Raw genomic sequence first — 20677 nt, 5'->3', positions numbered from 1 at the left:
TTTATCTGTCCCATCTATCATCTTCTCATCTCTTCTTCGCTCATCGTACTACGCTACTGGATGTCAACACCAATACCCAACAATCACCTAGAGGACAACATCCAGAAATGACACTGGAGGGGCTGCTGCATCATCAATCATATTTGAAATGTTAAGCCACTGACCGAGCTGCTCTTTTCAACAACTTGAATAGCCCGTGAAGAATGGAGTGTCATGACCTTCAGGTTTAGTTTCCTGTTGCTTTTTTGACACTAAAGACATAAAGTTAAAGCGGTATGTTTTTGAGTGAACACTTAAGATAATTTTGTTGCCTTTGCAAAGATTATTCCTTCTGCATCCTTATAGATGATGCTTTTTAGTCCAAGAAGAGGTGTTCTGCCCTCATTTTTCTTAGTTTCCAGCATGAGTTAAAGAAATCTGCCTTTCTGTATCAGCTGTGTTTCTCTCAGTATTTCTTGGGTGTGCTTTTTCAGGTGTTGAAACGGTTTAAAATGACAAAGTTTCAGTTTCTGCTCTCCGGCTTATACTTTCAGCAGAGTAGTACGACTTTGGAGGGGAGCTGGAGCTGGAGGTGGTGGTGGTTGTGGTGGGGAGGGGATTAATTCTCAGGCATCGACATGAACTTTGAGACTGTGAGGTCACACGCTCGCTGACAACTCAACCACCTGTTGCCACACACACTCACACACAAATGTGCACGCACACACATATCAGCACCCTCACACCCACATCTAGATTCACTGCACACCCTTCCTCGTGTGACTAGTCAATTCAGCAGAGTTGTAGGTGTTAGTTTGCACGATCATTACTCAGTAAAGATGGCGTGTCATATGCTGGTGAATGTACAGTTTAAGTGTTGTGCTTTCTTTTCCCCTGTTTCCTGTAATATTTTTCATTTCTCTGGCCCTCAGAGCTTGACTCCATCTTTGCACACAGATGCACACCCATACAGTAGATGTAGCTAGTACTAATAAAATATAAGCTTTTTAATAGGAATTATAACCTCTTTGTCTTTAAAAACAATGAACAGAATATGCATTGAATAATAAATATTGATTCCATAGAAACAGTGTGACATGAATAGATATTTTATTTGGCTCAAAAAGGTCACAGAACATGTAAATGTCCTCGGGCCAAAGGGCGTGCTGATATAGCGCTTGTGTTTGCAAAGAAAGCTTTTTCAGGCAGGTTCAGGGTCTGCTGTTGCGTACCTGACCTGGTCTAAAGAGCAGAAGCAGGTGCATCTGGGTTTTTAAGTGCGAAGGGTCACACAGACCTTTATATACACATCTCTCCTCCCCTCCGCTATATACAGAGTCATCATGTGCAGTTAGGTTTGTGTCACACAAGAAGAGATGTACCTCAGCCTGACATCCAGACAGCTGCGTCACGTAAACGTCCATCAAACCGGACAGGGAAGACGAAGCGCAGTCGGCAGCTTTGAGCTTGACGGTCCATAACTGTCAGAGAAATTTCTCCCATAGCTCTCATCACAGCCATGATGTCATCCTGTGAATATGTGACAGGTTCTGGGCGGTGTGTTAGAGTTTTATTTAAGTCTGAGTGGTCAAAAGGTTGTGCATGTAGTGCATTTTATAGAAAAACTTTGGCTATGTGTTTGTTTTACCAAGGACTTGACTGAAGACACCACTTGGGGACAAAGAATTTAACAGATGAAATTAAAGTAATAAATCCAAGTAAAACACGTCTGAGAGCAGTGTTCAGTGTTTTAGTCTTAAAGATCAAGAAGGCGATGTTGAATGAAGGTACAGTTCAGGGTCTGGCCAGGGCTTGAAGTGCTTGCATTGAGTGCCTGGGCCAGCCCATTTTCCTCTCAGTCCATTTTCAGCTCCAGTCCAGTCACGTCATCACATCATTTGAACTTCTATCCAAAGCTTCAGGAAGTTTGTCCCTTAAGTGTCCACTCCTACTGCACATGCATGTCCTAAAGAGCATGCTTTACATAAGAACTTTCAAATATTCCCTTCTGGCATCAGCTTTTCTTCTTTTTCATGCCTAAAGAAAGTTCTGAACAAAAAGTGACTTTCACCCATTCCTTGTAGTCATTCTGTTTTCAGGACAACTCTCTGTGTCTGGAGTCAAATTCAGCTCATGTGGGCAGTGACCTGCGAGGTCCCACCTCCCGCTTGGCTACCTGCCAACCCTAAAGTCCGAGAGTCAAACAAGAAGCCCTGCTGTCCTCCACTGAGCACGCCCAGACTGTCTGTTAGAGTCCCACTGGGAGACGAGCCAAGGAAGGGACTCGGATGATTGGCAGTGGCAGCAGCAGCCATTTTATCGGGACTGGCAGCGAGGCGAGGTGACGGAGGGAATGTGTAACCGTACAGACTGTAAGGTGGTGTGTGGAGGCGTAGACCGGCATAACCCTGCGGGGTCGGGTTGGTGAGATAGCTGAGTTGAGTAGCAGGGAGAGGCAGGGAGCAGAATCCTTCGCTATCGTACGCAGACGGACCCCTGGGAGGGGGGAACGGCTCTGGACCGTTGCTGTAGCGATGGAGGGGGTGTGTGGGTCGGCTGCAGGTGTAGTCAGGTGGGCTGAGAGGGCAGACCTGGAAAGGTGAGGAGCACGGGGACGTGGAGAGAATGTGAGGGGATGCTCCATGAGCTCCTGGGACTCCTAGAGAAAAAGAGACAAAGAAACAGGAAGTGAAATAATGAGGATATCAGTTAAAAAAAATAGGAACATTCTAGGAAATGACCTATGAGTACATTTCTTGACACAGACAAGAAAATACTGACTTTTAGAGAACAGAAAGGCAGTCACCGTTTCTCGTAAATCCCTTTCAAATATGTACTTGATGTAATAGTCAACACAGACTAGCTTTAACCTGTCAGATTGATATCAAAGTCTGTGTGATGTCCAGATGAGCAGATGTTTGAATGCAGCATGCGACTACTTCTGCTCTCTTCTTTTTGCAGTTGTCGCCGATGTATCATTTTCCATCTTGGCTTTTATTGCGCTCAGGTTCATGTTGCAGTAAAGTTAAATCAAATTGTCATTTTTATAATAGGGTCCTGCTCCTACATGCGCTCTGTGTTTTCTGTGGCAAGATTGTGTCCAACGTGGAAAACTTTCCACATAGTGCATTTGTAAGAAAGGGAATGTTCAAATTATATCCAAATCTGATTTCCAAGGTTCTTAGCTTGGGCAATGGCTTGAGCAAAAGCTATGTATAGTTGGGATGATGGTTGGCATCAGTGGTGAATAGTGCAGGTTATACGCTGGTATACCATAGGGATGCATGCTATTGGACTTTTGCTGATATCCAATATGCCGATATTTACAAATTCATTTTAGCTGATAAGGACATATAGATGTCATTCAAAGCTAAAACTTGGGCAACAAAACACTCTTTAAAGTTTGAGGAATGAGGATGATAAAGGAAAAAGACTTAGCTGACTCTAAGTCTGTTGGTCCATTCTAAAACTCTAAAAAACTTCTTACAGCCAATAAAGACCAAACATTTATAGCAATAAAAAGGTTGTAAATATCAGCTGAAATGTTTTAATATCTGCTGATACCAATAATTACCTTTTTAAGCTAATATCTGCTGACAATATACAGAGTGTTCCCACTTAGTCTCCAACTTCAAAATCCCTTTTAGGTGAACTAAATAGATGATCTTGTTTAAACACAATCAGGTTTTCCTTTGCTGGATTGGCCACTTAAAAGATGTGCGGCATAAATTAAGCTTCTCCAGGCACCACTACTCTACTCAGTGTACAAAGATTACATATTGCAATGTAAGACTGAAGACTCTGCTCTACTTTTCTGAGTTGACTGAACACATTTTTAGTTTAAATTAGACAGTACTTAATTATTTTAAGCATTTTTCACCATTGTACTCAGATTATGTGACAAACATCCCTTTATCTGCATAGTTTTCCCCAAATGCCGTTGAGCATTAGACACTTTTGCACCATGAGTGGAGTTACTGACTCAGTTAAAAAAGTCCTGCCTGTAGGAGGCAACCACAATGGATGATATACTGAACATGATGAAACATGTTCATCAACATGTTAAACAAGTTTTTAGTTGGATTTAAACAGAATTTTTAAGTATAGGAAAGTTTTCACAGTCCAGTTTAACCCAGCATACACAAGTAATGATTACTTAAAACAACTATTTCCACTTATTAAAAACTTTGACATAATTAGTTTCAGCAAAAATGTTGGGTAGTTTCAACATTTATGACAAGACTTCCTTCAAATAAAAACAGATTATTAAAAAAACAGACATACCATATCCATACGCATACAAATGGCCTTTTTAAATCATGTTACAGTATCTAAAGTTGTTGTGGTTGTACAAATTAGACTAGACTTGCCTCAAGGCACATCAGTGTGCCTCGCCACACCATTTGAGAAACACTGTCCTAAACTCATTCATATCAAAAACATGACAACAAATGCTCATTATCTTTTTCTAACCTTTACAAAGTAATTTTCCCCTACATGGTGCCTGAAGATAAACAGTATTAGTAGAAGACTGGCTATGGCATTTTACCGTCTTTGACTCTATGATACAGGTAAACTTGTAGTTAGCATTCAGAAAACTCTTGCTGGTCAACCGTACCTTGCTTTGCCATGCCTGGGATGTCTTCAAACGTGAGTGTCCGCAGAGATGGACGCCAGAATGCATACGACTCAACCAAAGCCTCCAGCCCCATCCTGTAATACAGAAACACACATTAACTCAAACATATTAGTGTTTGTAATAAATATAAAATCATTTAAAGCATTCTTCAGTCGTCGATGCAGCTGCATCGCTCCCAGCATGCCTCACTCAATCGTACATTACTCCAACCACCTGGCGGCCATCTTAGTCTCCCGTAGGGCCTCTTTTGCCATCTCCATGGAGACCGCAGGTAATGAGGGGCATAAACGCCACACTGCGATTGGCTGCTGCCAGCCGGGTGCTCGGAGGTAATTGCTTTCACACGGCTTTTACGGGCGAATCAGGACGAAGGAGCAGGAAGCCGCAGCAAGGATTTATGAGGTGGGACTCCCCTTCCCCCCAAAATCTGCGTCCCCCCCCTTCTACCCTAGGTGGGGCAGAGGGCTGCTGTGGCGGGGTAATGCGAGTGCTCTGTTACCCCTCGTTAGCGTGAGGATAAAAGTCCTCCCCCCTGCCAGGTTGTAGCCACGGTGATAATTTAGACAAGCTGCCCGGAGAGGTAGTGTGTGCTCCAAAGCAGCCTATCAGAGCAGAAGTTTATTTAGCAAGCTGCTTAACTCTTCCTGTAATATTTAAGGAGATTTTTTCAGCCTTCCTGGGTTTAGCTTTATAGGGTCAGCTGTCAGGGTTATCCAGTTTGCTGTTCTCTACCTTCCTCCTCACATTTTCTGTCTCACACATTCCCTCTCTCTCTAATGATTTCTGCAAGGCCTCAGGGGAGTGGCTGTTTGGAGCCTGTTGGAGTTTTACTGCTGTGTTGTTTTAATGCTGTGTTTATATATGTTTAGAAATGTGTTTATACAGATTTTCTTCAGGACACTCTTGACTTTTATTATTTTGCTGTTGATGTTTATGTTCCCGAGGCCGACTGGAATCTGACGCTCCATTTAGGTTTGCAGCCGGGGTTAGGTTTTTCCCTCTCGAGGCATGAGCCTGTAACTGTGAGATTGTGGGAATTAATGTGCCTTTAAAGTTAGCACATTTAAATAAAAATGCATCACCCATTAATAGGGTGAAATCATAATATCTGCCACGTCTACTCAGATTAGTCACTTTCTTCTCCCTCATTTTGGACAGATTTAATGGGAGGCCGTTGCACTTTTTCCATTAGGAAAAAAATAAATAAATACATAGCTTTGCTCCCCATAAAAATGAGACTGAAATAGCCGTGACAAAAACCACAGCAGAGCCAGAAAGAATATAACGCAGCCATGCATCCCACATTAGCCCTAATGCACAGGATAATGTGAAAATCTCTGTGGTCAGAAATGAACTCACCGGTTTCTTCCAGAGTCTCTGAAGCCTTTGGCAAATGGGTTTCTGTCGATTTTCAGCCTTGTAATCTGAAAAGTGAAATAAGACTCTAATTATTTCCAAAATATTCTTTATTACAAAGTTCATGATAACATACACTGAACTGCAGCCAAAATAATTTTCTTCCTCTGTAATCTTTCAATCAGATCTATAAATAAATACATTAATGTGTGGAGTTAGCTGCCAATTGGGATGTTTGTATGAGTTGGATATATTTGGGAACGCTTGGATCTACTTGTTTTTGCAAACACATCTACATGAATTTGTGCATGCATGTGCATCTGCACAATTTACTGCTGTGGGGTTGCCCAGGCTGTGTGTGGCATTTAAGGCCGAGCTCTTTGACCCGCATCCAAAGAGACTTTTATAGGCATCACCATCATGTTCTGACTTTAGCCATGCTGCTCTGTGGGCCTGGAAACCCCACTAACTTCAAAGCTTACATTGACTTCATCTGATGTTAAAAAAAACTGAAAAAAATATAGGTCTCTTACTAAAGAAATGGGCTTTGAAAATTGTTGGGGAAAATCAAGAAAATTTGTCTCTTTTAATCACAAATCAAACACAAATACTAAAAAAATCCTCTTAAATAAGTTGCACAGACAAAACAAACTCATATAAGCCTCGCAAAACACTCTGCTACCAAAAAAAACAGGAAAAAAAAGAAAAAGATTCTTCCTTTTTAATTTCTTATTTTACTTTTCAAATTTAAAGCCTGTGTCTGAAAATAGCTGACTTGATCTCCAGCGTGGAAAAGCCTTACCTTAACACATCAGTAAATAAAATCAAAACAATACAAAACAATCAATATTATCTGCTGGAAGCCAGGAAATCAATCTAGCATTGATTTTTATCCCCGTTAACTTGGTGTGTTACCTGTTGATTCTGATAGGCTGTGACGGTGGTGAACACAGTTTCAGGGAAGGAGAAGGTGCTTGTTCCCTCCCCAGCAGGGACGGCTCTAACCGGGGATAACTCCTCTCCACACTCCTTGCGGATCACGTGGACCCTCGGCTGGTACTTGTGCATGGAGTGCAGAATAATCTGATCAAAGACGGAGAGAAAATACTCCTTCAGGATTCAATAACACAACAGCAGCTTTTTGCTATTAAAAGCTATAAAACATGATTGTTGCATAATGAGCATGTTCATATGTGGAGACAGAGAAACATGCACACAAGTAATCAAATGAACATATACAAATATCTACAACATCACATAAGAGACTTATAGAAGCCAAATTATAGGGGAAAGAATAAGCTGGCGACAATTTTAGAGAAGTATTTTTTGTATTTAAGTCCTGACGTAAATGCAAAATGATGCAAAAAGGTTAACACATTCTCACAACAAAACTTTCAAGGTGAAAACTAAATATAAGGAAGAATTATATCAAACGTGCCAATTATAATGGAGTTAAAATGCCATTAGTGGGACTGAGAGAGCTGAGAATACACCACAGACAGTGTAAATATTTCTAAAGCCAGTATTTTTGGTAGCACCTACATGTCCCTGGTCGTCCAGTTCGTTGTTGGTCAGTTTGAGTTTGTCAAAGCTGACCACCTGACGCATCCAAGTTTCCCCTGAGGCCGGAGAGTCCGGGTGGATGTAAACTCTGGGAGGTACAGGGGAGTCTGCGTTCCCGGCTACCATCCACTTAGAGCTGTGGTACACATACCTTCATAATACACACACAGAGGTAAATGATCAACTGAGCCCAAAATGTGGTTTTAATTAAGCATATTCCTTATGCACATCAAAAAAGTCAATAAGAAGGCTGTGGTGATTGTAGAAAGTGCAGACTTAAGCAATGTAAGTGATTATGAGAATTTCTTTAAAAAAAAAGGCACTGAAAAATAGACGGAGTATTTCAATACTGCACAGAAAATTTCCCTTAGTCCAATAACTACCCACATAAACATCCTGTGAAAAAAGAAAAGCCCCTTTATTGACTACAGCAGAATTAAGTTGCTGATGAAATGCCATTAGTGATGCACTGATGCGTCGGTATAAATGAGTATGGAGCCTGTTGACAAACATCATTTATCTGCAAATAATGTGGCATTGATTGATTTCAGTTGACAGTGTTGATCTGTTGTGCCAAATCAATTTAATTTGCTGGATTAGAAAAATGAGCTTCTTTTACTGGTAGAAGAAGTCACCTGTTGCACAAACACTGACCCATTTTCACAGTCAAACACAGGAGATGCTGGCACAGATGGAGTCTTACATCAAAAGAAGCTATCACACATTTGGCATCAGCAATCATCATTTTAAACATCAGTATTGGTATCGGCCCTAATTTTCCACAATTGAGCATCACAGAAAATGACACCAAATACCAAAACAAGCTGTATCCATCCCCAAAGCAGTCATTCATTTTCTTTTTAAGTTCTTAAAGAACTGAGAAGAAATTTCAACAACAAAAATCCAGGACTTCCCTCCTGGTCATTGTGGGAGAAGATAGCACAAATATATAACTTTGAAATCTATGCCACCGAGGGAAAGAAAAGAAAATCTTAAAACAGGAGGCGTTGTATGTGCTGTATGTGCTTTGTAGGATGATTCTTTGGGCTCACGGCTGACAGGGGCCCAAAAACATGATAATAATATTATTTTGCCATATTAAATTATTAACAGGTCAACGAAAGAGATGACTTTCTATATTCTTCACAGATATAAATATTTTCAATAAAAGCTAGAACTGGCTGATAGGGCCAAAAATCTATCTTGATATTTTGTAGCTGAAAACTTGATATATATCAGGATAATTTTACAGAAATAATTATTACAATTCCAAATTTATAACCTTGAAAATGATTTTAATAAAAATCAAATCCATAATGAAAATATCCTAGACACCAACTATTGGGATTTTTTCCATTTAATTTATTCAGAAATGCAGAAAAGCTCATCCATGCCATCTAAATTGTGTAAAAACATCAGTAGCATGTCTGTTGTATTGAATTTGTCAAATGTTCAATAATCTTCAAAATGCAATGGTTAAACGTTCTAGGTAGTGCCATTGCATTTTAACTCTCTCCTCTTTTAATCTTTTTACTTCTTATGTGTTATTTTCTACTGGTTTCACGTGTTTTTTTTGTTTAGCATATAATGGACAATTATTGCATGTGGGTGGTTTTTGGTGATTTCTTTATCATCGAAACATTATGCTTATTATACTAGTTCAACAATAATAATAATAATAATATTAATAATAGTAAAATGAGAGTCACTGATTGCGGTGTGTGCAGTGGGCCAAATAATATCCAGAAGAAAAATGGTGAAATAATTCCATCAAAAACTAAATTATCACGCTCTCATGCTTTAACTGCATGCAGATACATTTGCAGATTGTAACCCATGTTTTACCCTTTAAGTCAGATCAAAGTATCAATTAAGATTTTTTTTTAATCTTAGGTTTCTTTGAGATAATATTAAGTTAAATCTTTAAAAAAAAAACTGAATTAATATCATATGCTTGGGGTCTAATTGCTGCAGAAACACAGCAGCTTATTAGTCCCTCATCTGGCTGAAACTAAGCCTAACACCTGCTGTTAAACCGTAAACTAAAAACCTGCAACCTCTCCTTCATGCACGCGACTTCAGCTCTGAGCTGCGTGCACGTGAAACACAGTCTCTTCATTCTGTATACAAATATATATAATTATTACACTTTTAATAATGCACTTGTCGGCTGCACTGTGCTTAAAATGTCATATCGTGTTGTTTGAACACAGATGAAAGAGCCCGTGTTGCACGCGCTGTAGCTATAAGTAAAATTCGTCTGACTGATTGGTCCTCTGCGTTGTCACTCCATCATCGAGTTCACCAATCGGTTGAAAGTCTAAAATGACAGAGCCACAGTGTTTATGTCACGCACAGACTTGGCTGCATCCACGCAGTTTTCCCTGCATTAAGGCCACATGTGCTGGTTTGACCCCTCAGGATGGAGAGGTGAGGCGTCCAAAAGGCCTCCTCCAAACAGGGACAGCAAAACCGCTGTGACAAACCGGCCGAGCCAAGCGCCATTTGTGGACTCACAGCCGGGCTTACACAACTGAGAATGTCATGTTGTCCAAGAATCCCTTTATATGGAGTCTAAATAAAGACTACATGCTACAAAAAAAAAAACAGCTTTACTCCTGTTTCTATTAAACATGCGCGTGAGGGTACCGACAGAGAGCTGAAAATATGTTTACAGCTTCGCTCGCTTTTAATCGTTATTTCTTTCTTAATTTCTTTTTTTGCTCTTTAAACTGTGGACAGGAAGTTGTTTTAAAATCCAAACTACGACCTCAAACGATCTGTGCGTTTTTCCACCACAGGCTTGTTTATGCAGGAGTGTGTGTTTGTGCAGGTGTGTGTCGTACCTGTATCGTTTGTTATCCACAGGGATTATATCCATAGCGATGTAATACTGCTGATGTGGGTCCAAGCCCGTGATCTTGACGCGCATAGCGGGGAACATCCGCCTGACAGGAAAGCCAAATAAATCATCTGCTTTACACATTTCAGCCTGGATATATGGCGCACACGGTCATTAATACTAAAGAATAACACAAACATTAGCTCCACATATAAATTAAGTTAAAGAAAACACACTTTTTGGTGCATTTTTTTGCTCGATCTCTCGGATTATTTTATCATAAATTCCGCTAAATCGAATAGTAAATGTAAATAATGTGGTCTGAGGCACTATGTTCAGGCTCTTTTAATCTTTATTTACACTTCCATGCATATTTCAGGATGGCCTTGTTAATCTGAGTAGACCTGTGATGTTTAAATCATCAGCAGTCTTATGGAGCTCCTATATAAAAATCTAACACAGCATTTATATTTTCATGTTTCATCAGCCTTACCGTCCTGCTTTGGTGATGATCATTTCCGTGCCGATCTCGTGAAACCGTTTCCACAGGTCTGATCCCTGCAGGTCCACCCGGGTCTCCTCTCCGTTAACCGGCGCCGTGCACGGAGCTGCAGGCTGCGGGCTCTCCAGGAGCGCGTCCTCGCTCTCTGCTGCAAAAGACGGAAGAAGCTCGTTTAAGCATCACATTCCTCCAAACCGAGGTGCTGCTCTCTAAGACTTTTCCTACGACGACATGCAAAAGATTCAATTCAGAATGCATTATATTTTCAAAAGCACGCTGAGTAAACACTAAGAAGATTTTCTACAAAGAGCTGAGAGTAACCAAGGCTTTAGAGCTTGTTTTGCATTTGGAATAAAGCCTTTAAAACACGCTATATTTTACAAAAAAGAACAGAAAAGATAAATTAAAAACTGTAAACTACTTTATTACTGGATTATTTCTAGAAGATAAAATGCACACTCTCTTCTCCATACACTCAGAGTGAAGGATTTCTCCTCATACTTTCCTCCTGAGCTATAATGCCACACATTAACAGGACCTGTACATGGTTTATTATGATGCTGTAGAAAAATGGCATGTTTACCGTTCATTTAAACAGAACTCTGTTTCAGTCTTTCTAGCAGCTATAATGATTTTACAGATGGGTAACAGAAGTGTTTTCATATTTTCTGGCATGCTTATTGGTCAGGAGTGTTTATGTCCCTCTGTTGTTGTTATTTGTCACCGGTGGGGGTATTTATAGGCACCAGACGTGGCTCTAACAAGCCTAACACAAAGACAAATCTTCAGCCCTCCAGCTTGTGTTTTAATTTTGCTGCAGATTTAAATCATAATTTGTCAGGGCCGCTGGGTTTGGAGCTCCCAGCATCCTCTCCGAGCCTCCCCGGCCTTTACACACTGCTAATTGGCGTGTTTATGATTGCAACACAACTCATAAAGCGGCTCACATTAGTCACGCTCACACCACTCATATTTACTAGACCAGGGCCATGATATGATATCACATTTCCACACTGTGGCTCCAACTTAAGCCTGATCATTTTCTGACATCAGGGCTTTTATTCTGGGGTTTTTATTGCTGTTTCCTGTCCCCATCAAAGAGTAGAAGAGGGCTTTCACAATGAAATGAAAAGAGCTCGTGAAAAGTCTCGAACATTTTACTTCTGTGTGCAATATTGTCTGTGTAAATCCCTGTGTTTATTCTGGACTATGCGTCTTTAATAAATTTAAATCGAAAGTATAAATTGTGCAAGGTTAGTGATTTTATTAAAACAAATAAGATAGGCTACACTGTAGAATAAGTATTGGCCCACTAATTTATTAATTTTCCTTAATTCAAGATATTATTATTATTAATATTATTATCAAAAGCCTTTAATACGCTTTATTCCTCTCTCTTTACTTACGGGATCCGTCACTCGCGCACTCAGCTTCGCTCCCCCGGTCGCTCGTGCAGGCTCTGTCCGCTCGCGGCCCCGGACTCCCGGTGAGATCGGACACATCAGTCCCGTCCTCATACCCAGGAGACACGGCCTCCTCTCCGGTCGTCCTCCGTCTCTTCTCCGCTCCGATCAGCGCCTCCACAGAGAACGCGTGCGCCTTGACGCTCAGCGCGCACGGGGACCTCCGCTTCTCTGCCATGTCTCGCGCTCTGAGTCAGAGGAGGGAGACGGCGTCACGAGCTGCAAGGGAGTGAGAAAAGTTCAAAGCTCGGGAAGACTGTAGGGGGGGGGAAAAAATGAAATCCACAGTGACAGTCCAGGTCTTTCCGTCCTCGAGCCGGACTGCAGTGGAAACAGCGCGAGCCGGCACGAGCTGCAATAGAGTCTCCGTTACCCGTGAGAGCCGCGCGGACTTTAGGAGAGTGTCAACAAGCGGAGCTTAGAGCACAGCCGGAGAAAGAGGAGCTGTCAATCACTGAGCACAGCAACCAATCACATGTGATCACAGCCCCCCGGAACTTTGGGCTGGTCCCGCCCGCTGTGGGGGCCGCTCGTGCCGCCTTATGTGGTCAAAGTAAAGCGCGTGATTGAATCAAGGAGCGCGAGGAGGGTCTCTCTGGGGCATTGCGCGCATTTTCACACACCGACACGACATGCTTTGCATATCTGCTCATTAGTACCTCCTGCACCGTGGACACTCGTGGCTCCAGCCTGGAAAGAAGCTTTTGTCACAGCATGGAGACTGAGTTACACAGAGGAAATATCAGTGTGTCAGCGCGTGCTATTATCAGTCAATACAACTCTGAGGAATTAAATCTGATCACCCTAAAGATAATCAGCTGTCAGTATAGAAAGAATATGGTCAGATTTGTGCATTTCCTCCTCTGGTAACTTCAACATGAAAATAAAAATATACACTCAGAAGTCTTTGAGATGTGTGTGTGTGTGGGTCTTATCAGTTATCCAGACTTTGTTAAACGTCGTTAAGAGGGTAAAAATTCACGCAACAGTATCACAAACACAAATTAACACACCCTTGAAGTGTGCGTAAAACACAAGACTTTAACGCACACTTTGTCCCTCACTTCAACGCTTATAAATAACAGATGCTTTACCGGAACAACAAAATCCTGCAACAAATATTTAATATGTGATTACAGCATTGATAGGCTGATGTAATAGCCTGTCTAATTATCCTAAGAAATACTGGTCTGTGCTGCTGTGAGAAGGATACATGAATGTGCAGGTGTTTTTCACCGTTATTTAGGTTTTTAAATGTGTGTGTGCAGGGAAAGCAGTTCATCCTTTTTCCTTTATGGACGATTGAACTGACTCTGATTGTGAAGGTTGTTTATTTGTTTATGCCGCTAAAATCATTGTTAAACTCAGTGAAGTATGTAAAGTCAATCTTATACGTTTAAGATTGAGTTTTTTTCAAATTTCAGTGGTGAAAAAATTCCAGCCAGATTCAACATTTATTTATCTCTAATAGAGTTAATTAAGTGAATGAATAGATGAGAGGTAAAGTGTGGATAAAGATCACGTGATCTGGAATAATCTATACACATTCACCCCATCGTTTGAGAACTGAGTTGGATTTTTTTTTTTCTCCATGCACGTTTGGAAATGATTTTACGCACTTCCAAGGCCGCGTGAATGAGCTTGCGGTCACGCGGGGAATGCTTTTCAGTGTGTAGGCTTTAACATATGGAGGAGAGAACCTGCTATAAATAAACAACACGGCCAGGATGTGCGCGTGCGTGTTTTCTCTGTTGGCAGTGGGTGTCTTGAGCCGATAAACTGTTTCTTAATCACAAAACTTGACCGCACCTATTATGTTTGTTTTTCATGTTTATGGTCCAGTTGATGTCTTCATTATTCTGATATAATTAGCAAATACACTTTATTTTAGTTGCATCAGGGTATATCTGCTGATGTGAAGTGCCATTAGGCATCAGGCTTTAATTATTTTCAGAGGTTTCCTCTTTGCTTCCTCCGCTAAAATCACTGCAGAGCCCATCAGGCCTCTCGTGGCTTGTTGGTTAAATAAACAACACGTCGTCATCGTTTATTGGCATAAACTCAGTGTAAATGATTGGACGTCAAGAGGAAGGACTGTGCCCAGATCCGCCGTGGGTTATCAGATCAAAAGCTTCGTGTTTTACCTCCCGTGGGGGTTCAGAAATATCTGATTTCTTAATAACTCCGTGAGAATTCAATAGGCTACGGTCCGCTTACAAAAGCGATCATTTTCGATTCAGCATGAACATAAAGCTGCATGACTGAACAATTAGAGCAAAATATTAACCCTTCATCTGTGAGGCTTTAATCATAAACAGAGATTATAAAGACATGCATTGAGACAACGTCAGCGTTTAAATAACCTTTGAGAAATCCTGTTTGAACAGAAAGATGAGCAAAAAATACATTTTTAAATGTTATTTAAATGTTATAATATATTTCTTAAATGGCTTACTCCTCACGCGACAAATCTATAATATTATTAGAATAATACTTTTTAAACGTGCTTTACAATAAAAGAGCTTATTGAAGATTCAGTTGATGATCAACGTTGACAAAAATAAAAGTTTTATTTTTTTAATGAATACAAAAATAAAGGACAGTGAAATATACGAATTAACAGATAATATTCATTAAAAAAATTAGGGTTTATATATATATATATATATATAGAAAATTGTCATAGCCTGTGTAAAAGCAACAATATTACTTTAATTAATCCGATTTTAAAGACTACTGTCCCGCTGCTTTTACTTCTAAAGTAAAAAATAATATTAAACATAACAACATAACAGAAATAATAATAATAATAATAACAGTAGCAGCAACAACGACAATAATACTACTAATTATTATTCGATTTCACCATTTATGACTGGATATCTATTACAGGCTGCGCAGTATGAAGGTTATACAGTATTTTATAAACTCTGAGGTCATTGGCCTTGAGACATTTAATTATCCTTGGGTCTTATTAGGCCATTTACTTTCCTATTTCGTTTTCTTTAATTATGATTTACTCCTTTCACGTGCTGCAAAATAGCATTTTTCTTCCAGAAGGGGTTTAATATATAATTTAATGATATATATATATTTTTTAGATAATTGGCTATTTTATCAGCAGGTGCAGTCTTACACCCGTCTGTGACACTGCATACACAAGGGCGATAGTTATACAATTATATAACGTCCTACAAGTATTACTATTTCTGTCATTATTTGTTTTATTTTGAAGGGCTGCCTCGCGTCAACGAAAACCCGCCCATTAAAATCGGAATATAGAGAATACAGAGGAAGTAAACTTTGCCTATTGAAGGTACGTACGCACGTGATTACGTTGGAGCATTCCTCTCCTTTAAGCTGTCTAATACGGCGACACAAAGTTCTTTGTCTTTGCATTTAAGACGGCTAAACATTTTCTTGTAATTATCTGGGCATCCAGAATTATGGTTTTTCTATTTGTCATTATTTTATTTTGAAGGACCGCCAAGCATCAATACAATCCGTCCGTTAAAATCAGAATATAAAGAACACAGAGGAAGTCAGCCTAGCCTGTAGGCTATATAACAGGTAGGCCCACCTGTAACTACAGCAGAGTATTTCTTTCCTTAAAACCGTCTAATACAGTGACACAAAATTCTTTATCTTTCTATTTAAGATGACAAAACATCTTATTGTAGGCTATGTGCTTTAACTGGGCCTCTAGAAATATGGCGTGTCTTTTTTCTTTGCGGCCTGGCGACGAGTCTAAACTGTGCTTTGGCTGTAAAAACTGTGGGAAGCTCTCTGTCGCCAAACCTGTCTGTTAGCTGAATATGAATATGCCAGTCTGGCAGCTCTATCAAATAAAATCAAAGCTGTGTTTTGCACATTAGTGACAGGGGAAAAAAAAATCCTGTGCGTTTGAAGTGCTTTATTTCCTTATTTCTGGTGTGAATTTATTTCTTCCAGACACTGAAATAGACATTTAAAAAGCTTTGTCACAGGCTACCGGTCTGTCATTTATTCTGCAGCTGAAATTAAGCTAGTCAGCACCTGAACTTAAGAGGATAAACAATTTGACAAATAAGCCAAGCATAGCTTTAGCATTTCTACTTTAACTGGCTTAGAGGCGTGATTCCTACATTTATACTTTAAAGCTAAACTTTTTAGATCGTGCTTAGATTAGATTAACAAGTAGAGGTCTATCTCAATCACAACAAATGTTTTTTTTTTTAACGGGCACATGGCAGCAAAATAAAAAGCTTGATAATATTAATTAAATTATTTTAAAATGCCTGATACTAATCAATATTATTATTTTTGCGTCGCCATTTTTCGTAGTAGCCTAGCATGTATGCTAATCATCCCACAGTGTATAATGACGTGCAGGTGCGCGTTAACCCAGTTATTTTAACGGCTCCTGGTGTGAATCAGCCAATCACAGCACGGCTCTCTTTCAGGTGTCGTTTTAAAAATGTCACTGTGAACGCAGGCGTAACCCACTGCGCACTGAATAGGCTGTTTATTAAAAACCTTTGACATAATTACCTGTGAGCTTTGAAGGGACGCGGGGCAGGGGAGAAGTGCCGGAGCAGGGGAGTCTGGGTAATACATTGTTAACAGTTATTTAGCGCGTGCTAATGGGCACGTGGATCACTGCCAGGGCTTTTATGGCGGAAGTGGCATGAGCGGTAGGGAAGGTGTGGGTTTTGTGTGTGTGAAAAAGAGACCTACATGTAGAACAGAAAAAGGTGGTTTTTAAAGGCTTTAGGAGGGATTCCTTTCCACACTTTTGTTATGAGCTTTTTAATCTTTCCTGAAGTGGTTTAGGGCGAAAACTGTGGAAAAGTGATGTCAAACAGCAGCCTGAGGGAGAGAAATGCTGCAGTTTCAGGCATCTTTTTTTATTCCAGGGTCAGAGTAGCCTTTACTCTCGCCAATAGGGCTGGGCAATATGGGCTATAATCCTAATGTCAATATAAACCTAAATAACAATACACAGTATACCGTATATCTCAATATACTTAATCTGAACGACGATAAATAATAAATGTCTATATTTTTAATAAGATAATAAACAAAAAGAGATTCAGTTTGAAGTATCTGCACTTTTACGAGAGCCAGAACAATTTTGACACATGCATGTGAAAATGTCATAACAAAAACCTCCAGTGTGAGGAAAAATACTAAAAAAGTACTTCTTCAATAAAATAACTGAACAATAATTCCCTATTTTGATTAAACATTTCAAACTGATCATCTTGAGGAAAATCTACAGGGATCTTGTGGTTCTTACTGGGAAAAAAATAATCTTTTACTAAGCATTAGGCCTGCTATCTGTATTTTAACCAGCATTAACTAGGGCTGTCACAGCATTAAAATTTTTAATCACAATTACTTTCAGAATTTCTCTGTTTAATTGTGATTAATCTCATCTGTTTAAAGTCCACTAATAGAAATAAAAAAAAATCCTTTCAGAATTTTTTTTGTTTTGTTTTTAAAACTTCCCAAAATGTGAGCTGGAGCCCACTGGTGCACCCCAGAGGTACTATAGGCAGACTGCAAGAGGTTCTTTACACTAACTAAAATTCATAGAAATGTGATATTTAAATTAATTTTTGAATGATCATAAAATACTTGATTACATATTATTTATATAAGGCTCATAAAACAGAAGTTTTAACTCATTTCACGGTTCATGGTTTAACTGGTGTTGGATTAACCGGTGACACTTTGTTAAACACTCCCCAAATTTAAGAATTTATCAGTGTCTAATAATTTGTCACCATCTTTTGAGACATTAATGCCACTTGGAATGCCACTTGGTTTTGCTGAATTAACATGTTTACAGAGATTTATATTAGAAAAGAAAATGTAAGTGGCTTTGCAGATGCCTGATTAAAACAAAATAAATGGCAGTGGCTCATTTATGGTGACCCTGTCAACACTTTCTAAGTAATGTTGATGCATCTGATCTAAAGCATTTGTATGGGGTCCCTGCAAATTCCCTGTTTATGAAACAAAAACATGATAAATAAAAGGTAAATAATTGAGTTTTATGTTATGGCTGCATAAGGTTCTTTTTTTATTGATGGGCCCCAGAAGATTTTCAGATTTCAAACTGGGCTGCATCTAAATTGAAGTTTGGCAAAATCTGGTCTATAACCTAGGAGGACTGACTTCCTGTTTGGATACAGACCTGCTTTTATGTAAAAAAAAAATATTTTAAAAATAAAGAAACTTTGGGTAAATAATACAATATGACATGTACTAAGCCACAGGGAAAAGGAATTTGTCACAGCTTTATAAAGGAAAATATGTAACACTGAAAAGGTAAACGTTCAATAACACAATGTGCAGATGACTTGTCTGATTTGTCTGTGGGTTTTTTTTTAGTGAAACAATACATTATGGAGCAGCGGTGGACTTATTTTACATCACTTCAACTGCAGGGTATGCTGTAGGTGCTTAGCCAAAGTGTGCTGAAAGAGACACTGATGCAAGCGATTGATTGCAGTTTAAAAATGTAATGCACTAATTATGGATCTTACTTGATTGTGATTTATGCATTCATGCTGATGGCCCTTTCATGAAAATAAACTTGATATAAATGGTATTTGGCTTGTAGAGGTGCTGAAAAAATCATGTTAGAGCTGCAAGTAGACAATTTCTGCAATTCTGAATGGATTTAAAATGTCCAAAAATCTTTTAAACTCGCTTTATAACATCCTAAATGCATTTTCAACAGAAGCCAGTCAGAGCAAAGTTAACCCCGCTGATGCTCTTTTCCACTGTGCTCCATCTCCAACTTCCTCCAAGTTCCCTGGTTCACACAGATGCTGCAGGAGGTGTGTTAACCTGACTTAGCTGTGCTGTTAGCATTAGTATCTGTTTACATGCCTGTGTCTGACATACTGACATCCTGCCTGTGCCTATAGATCTGTGAGGTATTCAGCCCTTCCTGTACTCACAAAAGGACAGTGTCAAGATGCGCTGTGGATTCTACAATCCTCAGGTAAGAGGAGGAGTGACCTGACTTATAAGTCAGCGAAACGAATTGTGATTTTTAATGTCAAATAATAATTTGCAGCTCTTTTGTGCACAGCTGAATCCTGAAATGAGCACATCTTTGTAACACACAGGGAGTGTGGTGTCAGTCAGAAATTGATTTAATTTGAAAATCCACTCTGAATCAAGTCATGACCCCAGAACCGGAATGAAATCATGAGATTCTGAAAGATTCTATACATCTAAAAACCTAGATATGTTTCCCAGCCCTACTTGCCACCCTTGCAGCCCATCCTCAGAGCCTAAATCCCAGACAAGCTCTGCCGGATCCACTGTATGGCTCCACTGGGAAACTCATAGCCTGAACTCTATGGTTGTGCACAGTTGTGCCAACACTGCAAAACAAACGGCCGGGGCCCCTGGGAGCAGATCCTGCTTATGCTGGCCCACAGTCACTCTTCATCCAAGTGAAGTGACCCCTGCTCTCCTTCATAAAGTTAACCTTCCATCGAAAACGTGCTATTTACTGACGCGCTTGATAGAAGTTGATGGATGTATGACATTTATTGAATTTTTTTACGAGCCGGCTCTGGTCGTGACGCCGTTTATTCAGGCCTCTATGCGTCTCGGATGTTATTCAAGTTGAACTCCTGCTCTGGCACGTTCACGTACACACAGAGAGACTCAGATGACTTGAACTGTGTGAAAGTCTGAATTACAGCCTGAAGCTGCTGGCCCGTAGGGTGTTGGATTCATCCTCTGATTCTGAGATCAAAAATGCTTTGCTGAGCTAAGCCAGGTCTGTCACTACGCAGACTATCACATCATTATTCTGATCAGATCAAACTAGAGAGCGTTTGAGAATAAACTTTCACTCTCTATAAATATGCTTTATCAATCCCATAAGTATGGCTTTAACAACATATCTTATATCCATTAGGCACATGCATTTTGGGAAACAGAAGAGAGGTGGAACAACAGTGGAAAAGAAGAAATGATGACAGAATACAGGTCTGCATCATTAAATGTAAATGTGCACGCAGCCCATAAGCAATATTCGAGTCCATCAAATTCCATTTGCATTTGCTGGCCTCTTATCCTGAAAATCTGATATGTGATTTCATGTGACCTACTTAAATAGCAGCCATGGAATCATTTTTTATAAGAGACAGACTAAAAGGATGTTTGGAAGCATCCTAGTTATCCATGCAGATTTTAAACAGGCACATACAGCTCTACTCATAATGTTTGTTACTGATAGTATGGAAAATTTTACATTTTGAAAGAGAAGTAGAGAATTTTTTTTTTTTTACCAGTTTTAAAATATAGAAGTTCTAGTATCC

The 20677-nt window shown here is 39.7% G+C and overlaps 2 protein-coding genes across 3 annotated transcripts in view; one reads left to right on the top strand and one right to left on the bottom strand.

Moving 5' to 3' along the window:
• Positions 1–1072: 1072 nt before the first annotated feature.
• Positions 1073–16947, bottom strand: tbx18 (T-box transcription factor 18). Of its 2 annotated transcripts, XM_041804764.1 has the most exons (9): positions 16875–16947; positions 12288–12563; positions 10873–11029; positions 10384–10485; positions 7517–7688; positions 6890–7057; positions 5978–6042; positions 4598–4692; positions 1073–2638 (listed from the first exon to the last, which is right to left on the bottom strand). In XM_041804764.1, the coding sequence occupies exons 2-9, from the start codon at positions 12520–12522 to the stop codon at positions 2106–2108; spliced, it is 1527 nt and encodes a 508-aa protein (XP_041660698.1). In that variant the 5' UTR covers positions 12523–12563; positions 16875–16947; the 3' UTR covers positions 1073–2105. The 2 variants fall into 2 exon arrangements, with proteins under 2 accessions (XP_041660698.1, XP_041660697.1); XM_041804763.1 differs by lacking the exon at positions 16875–16947 and having other exon boundaries at positions 12288–12730.
• The window catches only part of LOC121521046 (hormonally up-regulated neu tumor-associated kinase homolog B), an 81067-nt gene continuing 76221 nt past the window's right edge, over positions 15832–20677 (top strand). Inside the window, exons 1-3 of the mRNA XM_041804761.1 lie at positions 15832–15914; positions 19075–19174; positions 19265–19341. Coding sequence (XP_041660695.1) covers positions 19315–19341 — 27 coding nt within the window. The 5' untranslated portion in view covers positions 15832–15914; positions 19075–19174; positions 19265–19314. The remainder of the gene's footprint in view (positions 15915–19074; positions 19175–19264; positions 19342–20677) is intronic.

Source organism: Cheilinus undulatus, linkage group 14 (assembly GCF_018320785.1).
Source record: "Cheilinus undulatus linkage group 14, ASM1832078v1, whole genome shotgun sequence".
NCBI classification, from domain to species: Eukaryota; Metazoa; Chordata; class Actinopteri; order Labriformes; family Labridae; genus Cheilinus; species Cheilinus undulatus.
The sequence above is the reverse complement of the archived record's forward strand: the minus strand, read 5'-3'. Positions and strand labels throughout refer to the sequence as shown.

What these genes read in the sequence shown, in the direction of transcription:
- tbx18 (XM_041804764.1), bottom strand. Translation starts at nt 12,522, where the DNA reads ATGGCAGAGAAGCGGAGGTCCCCGTGCGCGCTGAGCGTCAAGGCGCAC. An exon ending in ATCATCACCAAAGCAGGACG is followed by an intron (nt 10,486 to 10,872) that starts GTAAGGCTGATG and finishes CTTTCCTGTCAG; the next exon opens with GCGGATGTTCCCCGCTATGC. An exon ending in AGAGACTCTGGAAGAAACCG is followed by an intron (nt 4,693 to 5,977) that starts GTGAGTTCATTT and finishes TCTGTATTACAG; the next exon opens with GATGGGGCTGGAGGCTTTGG.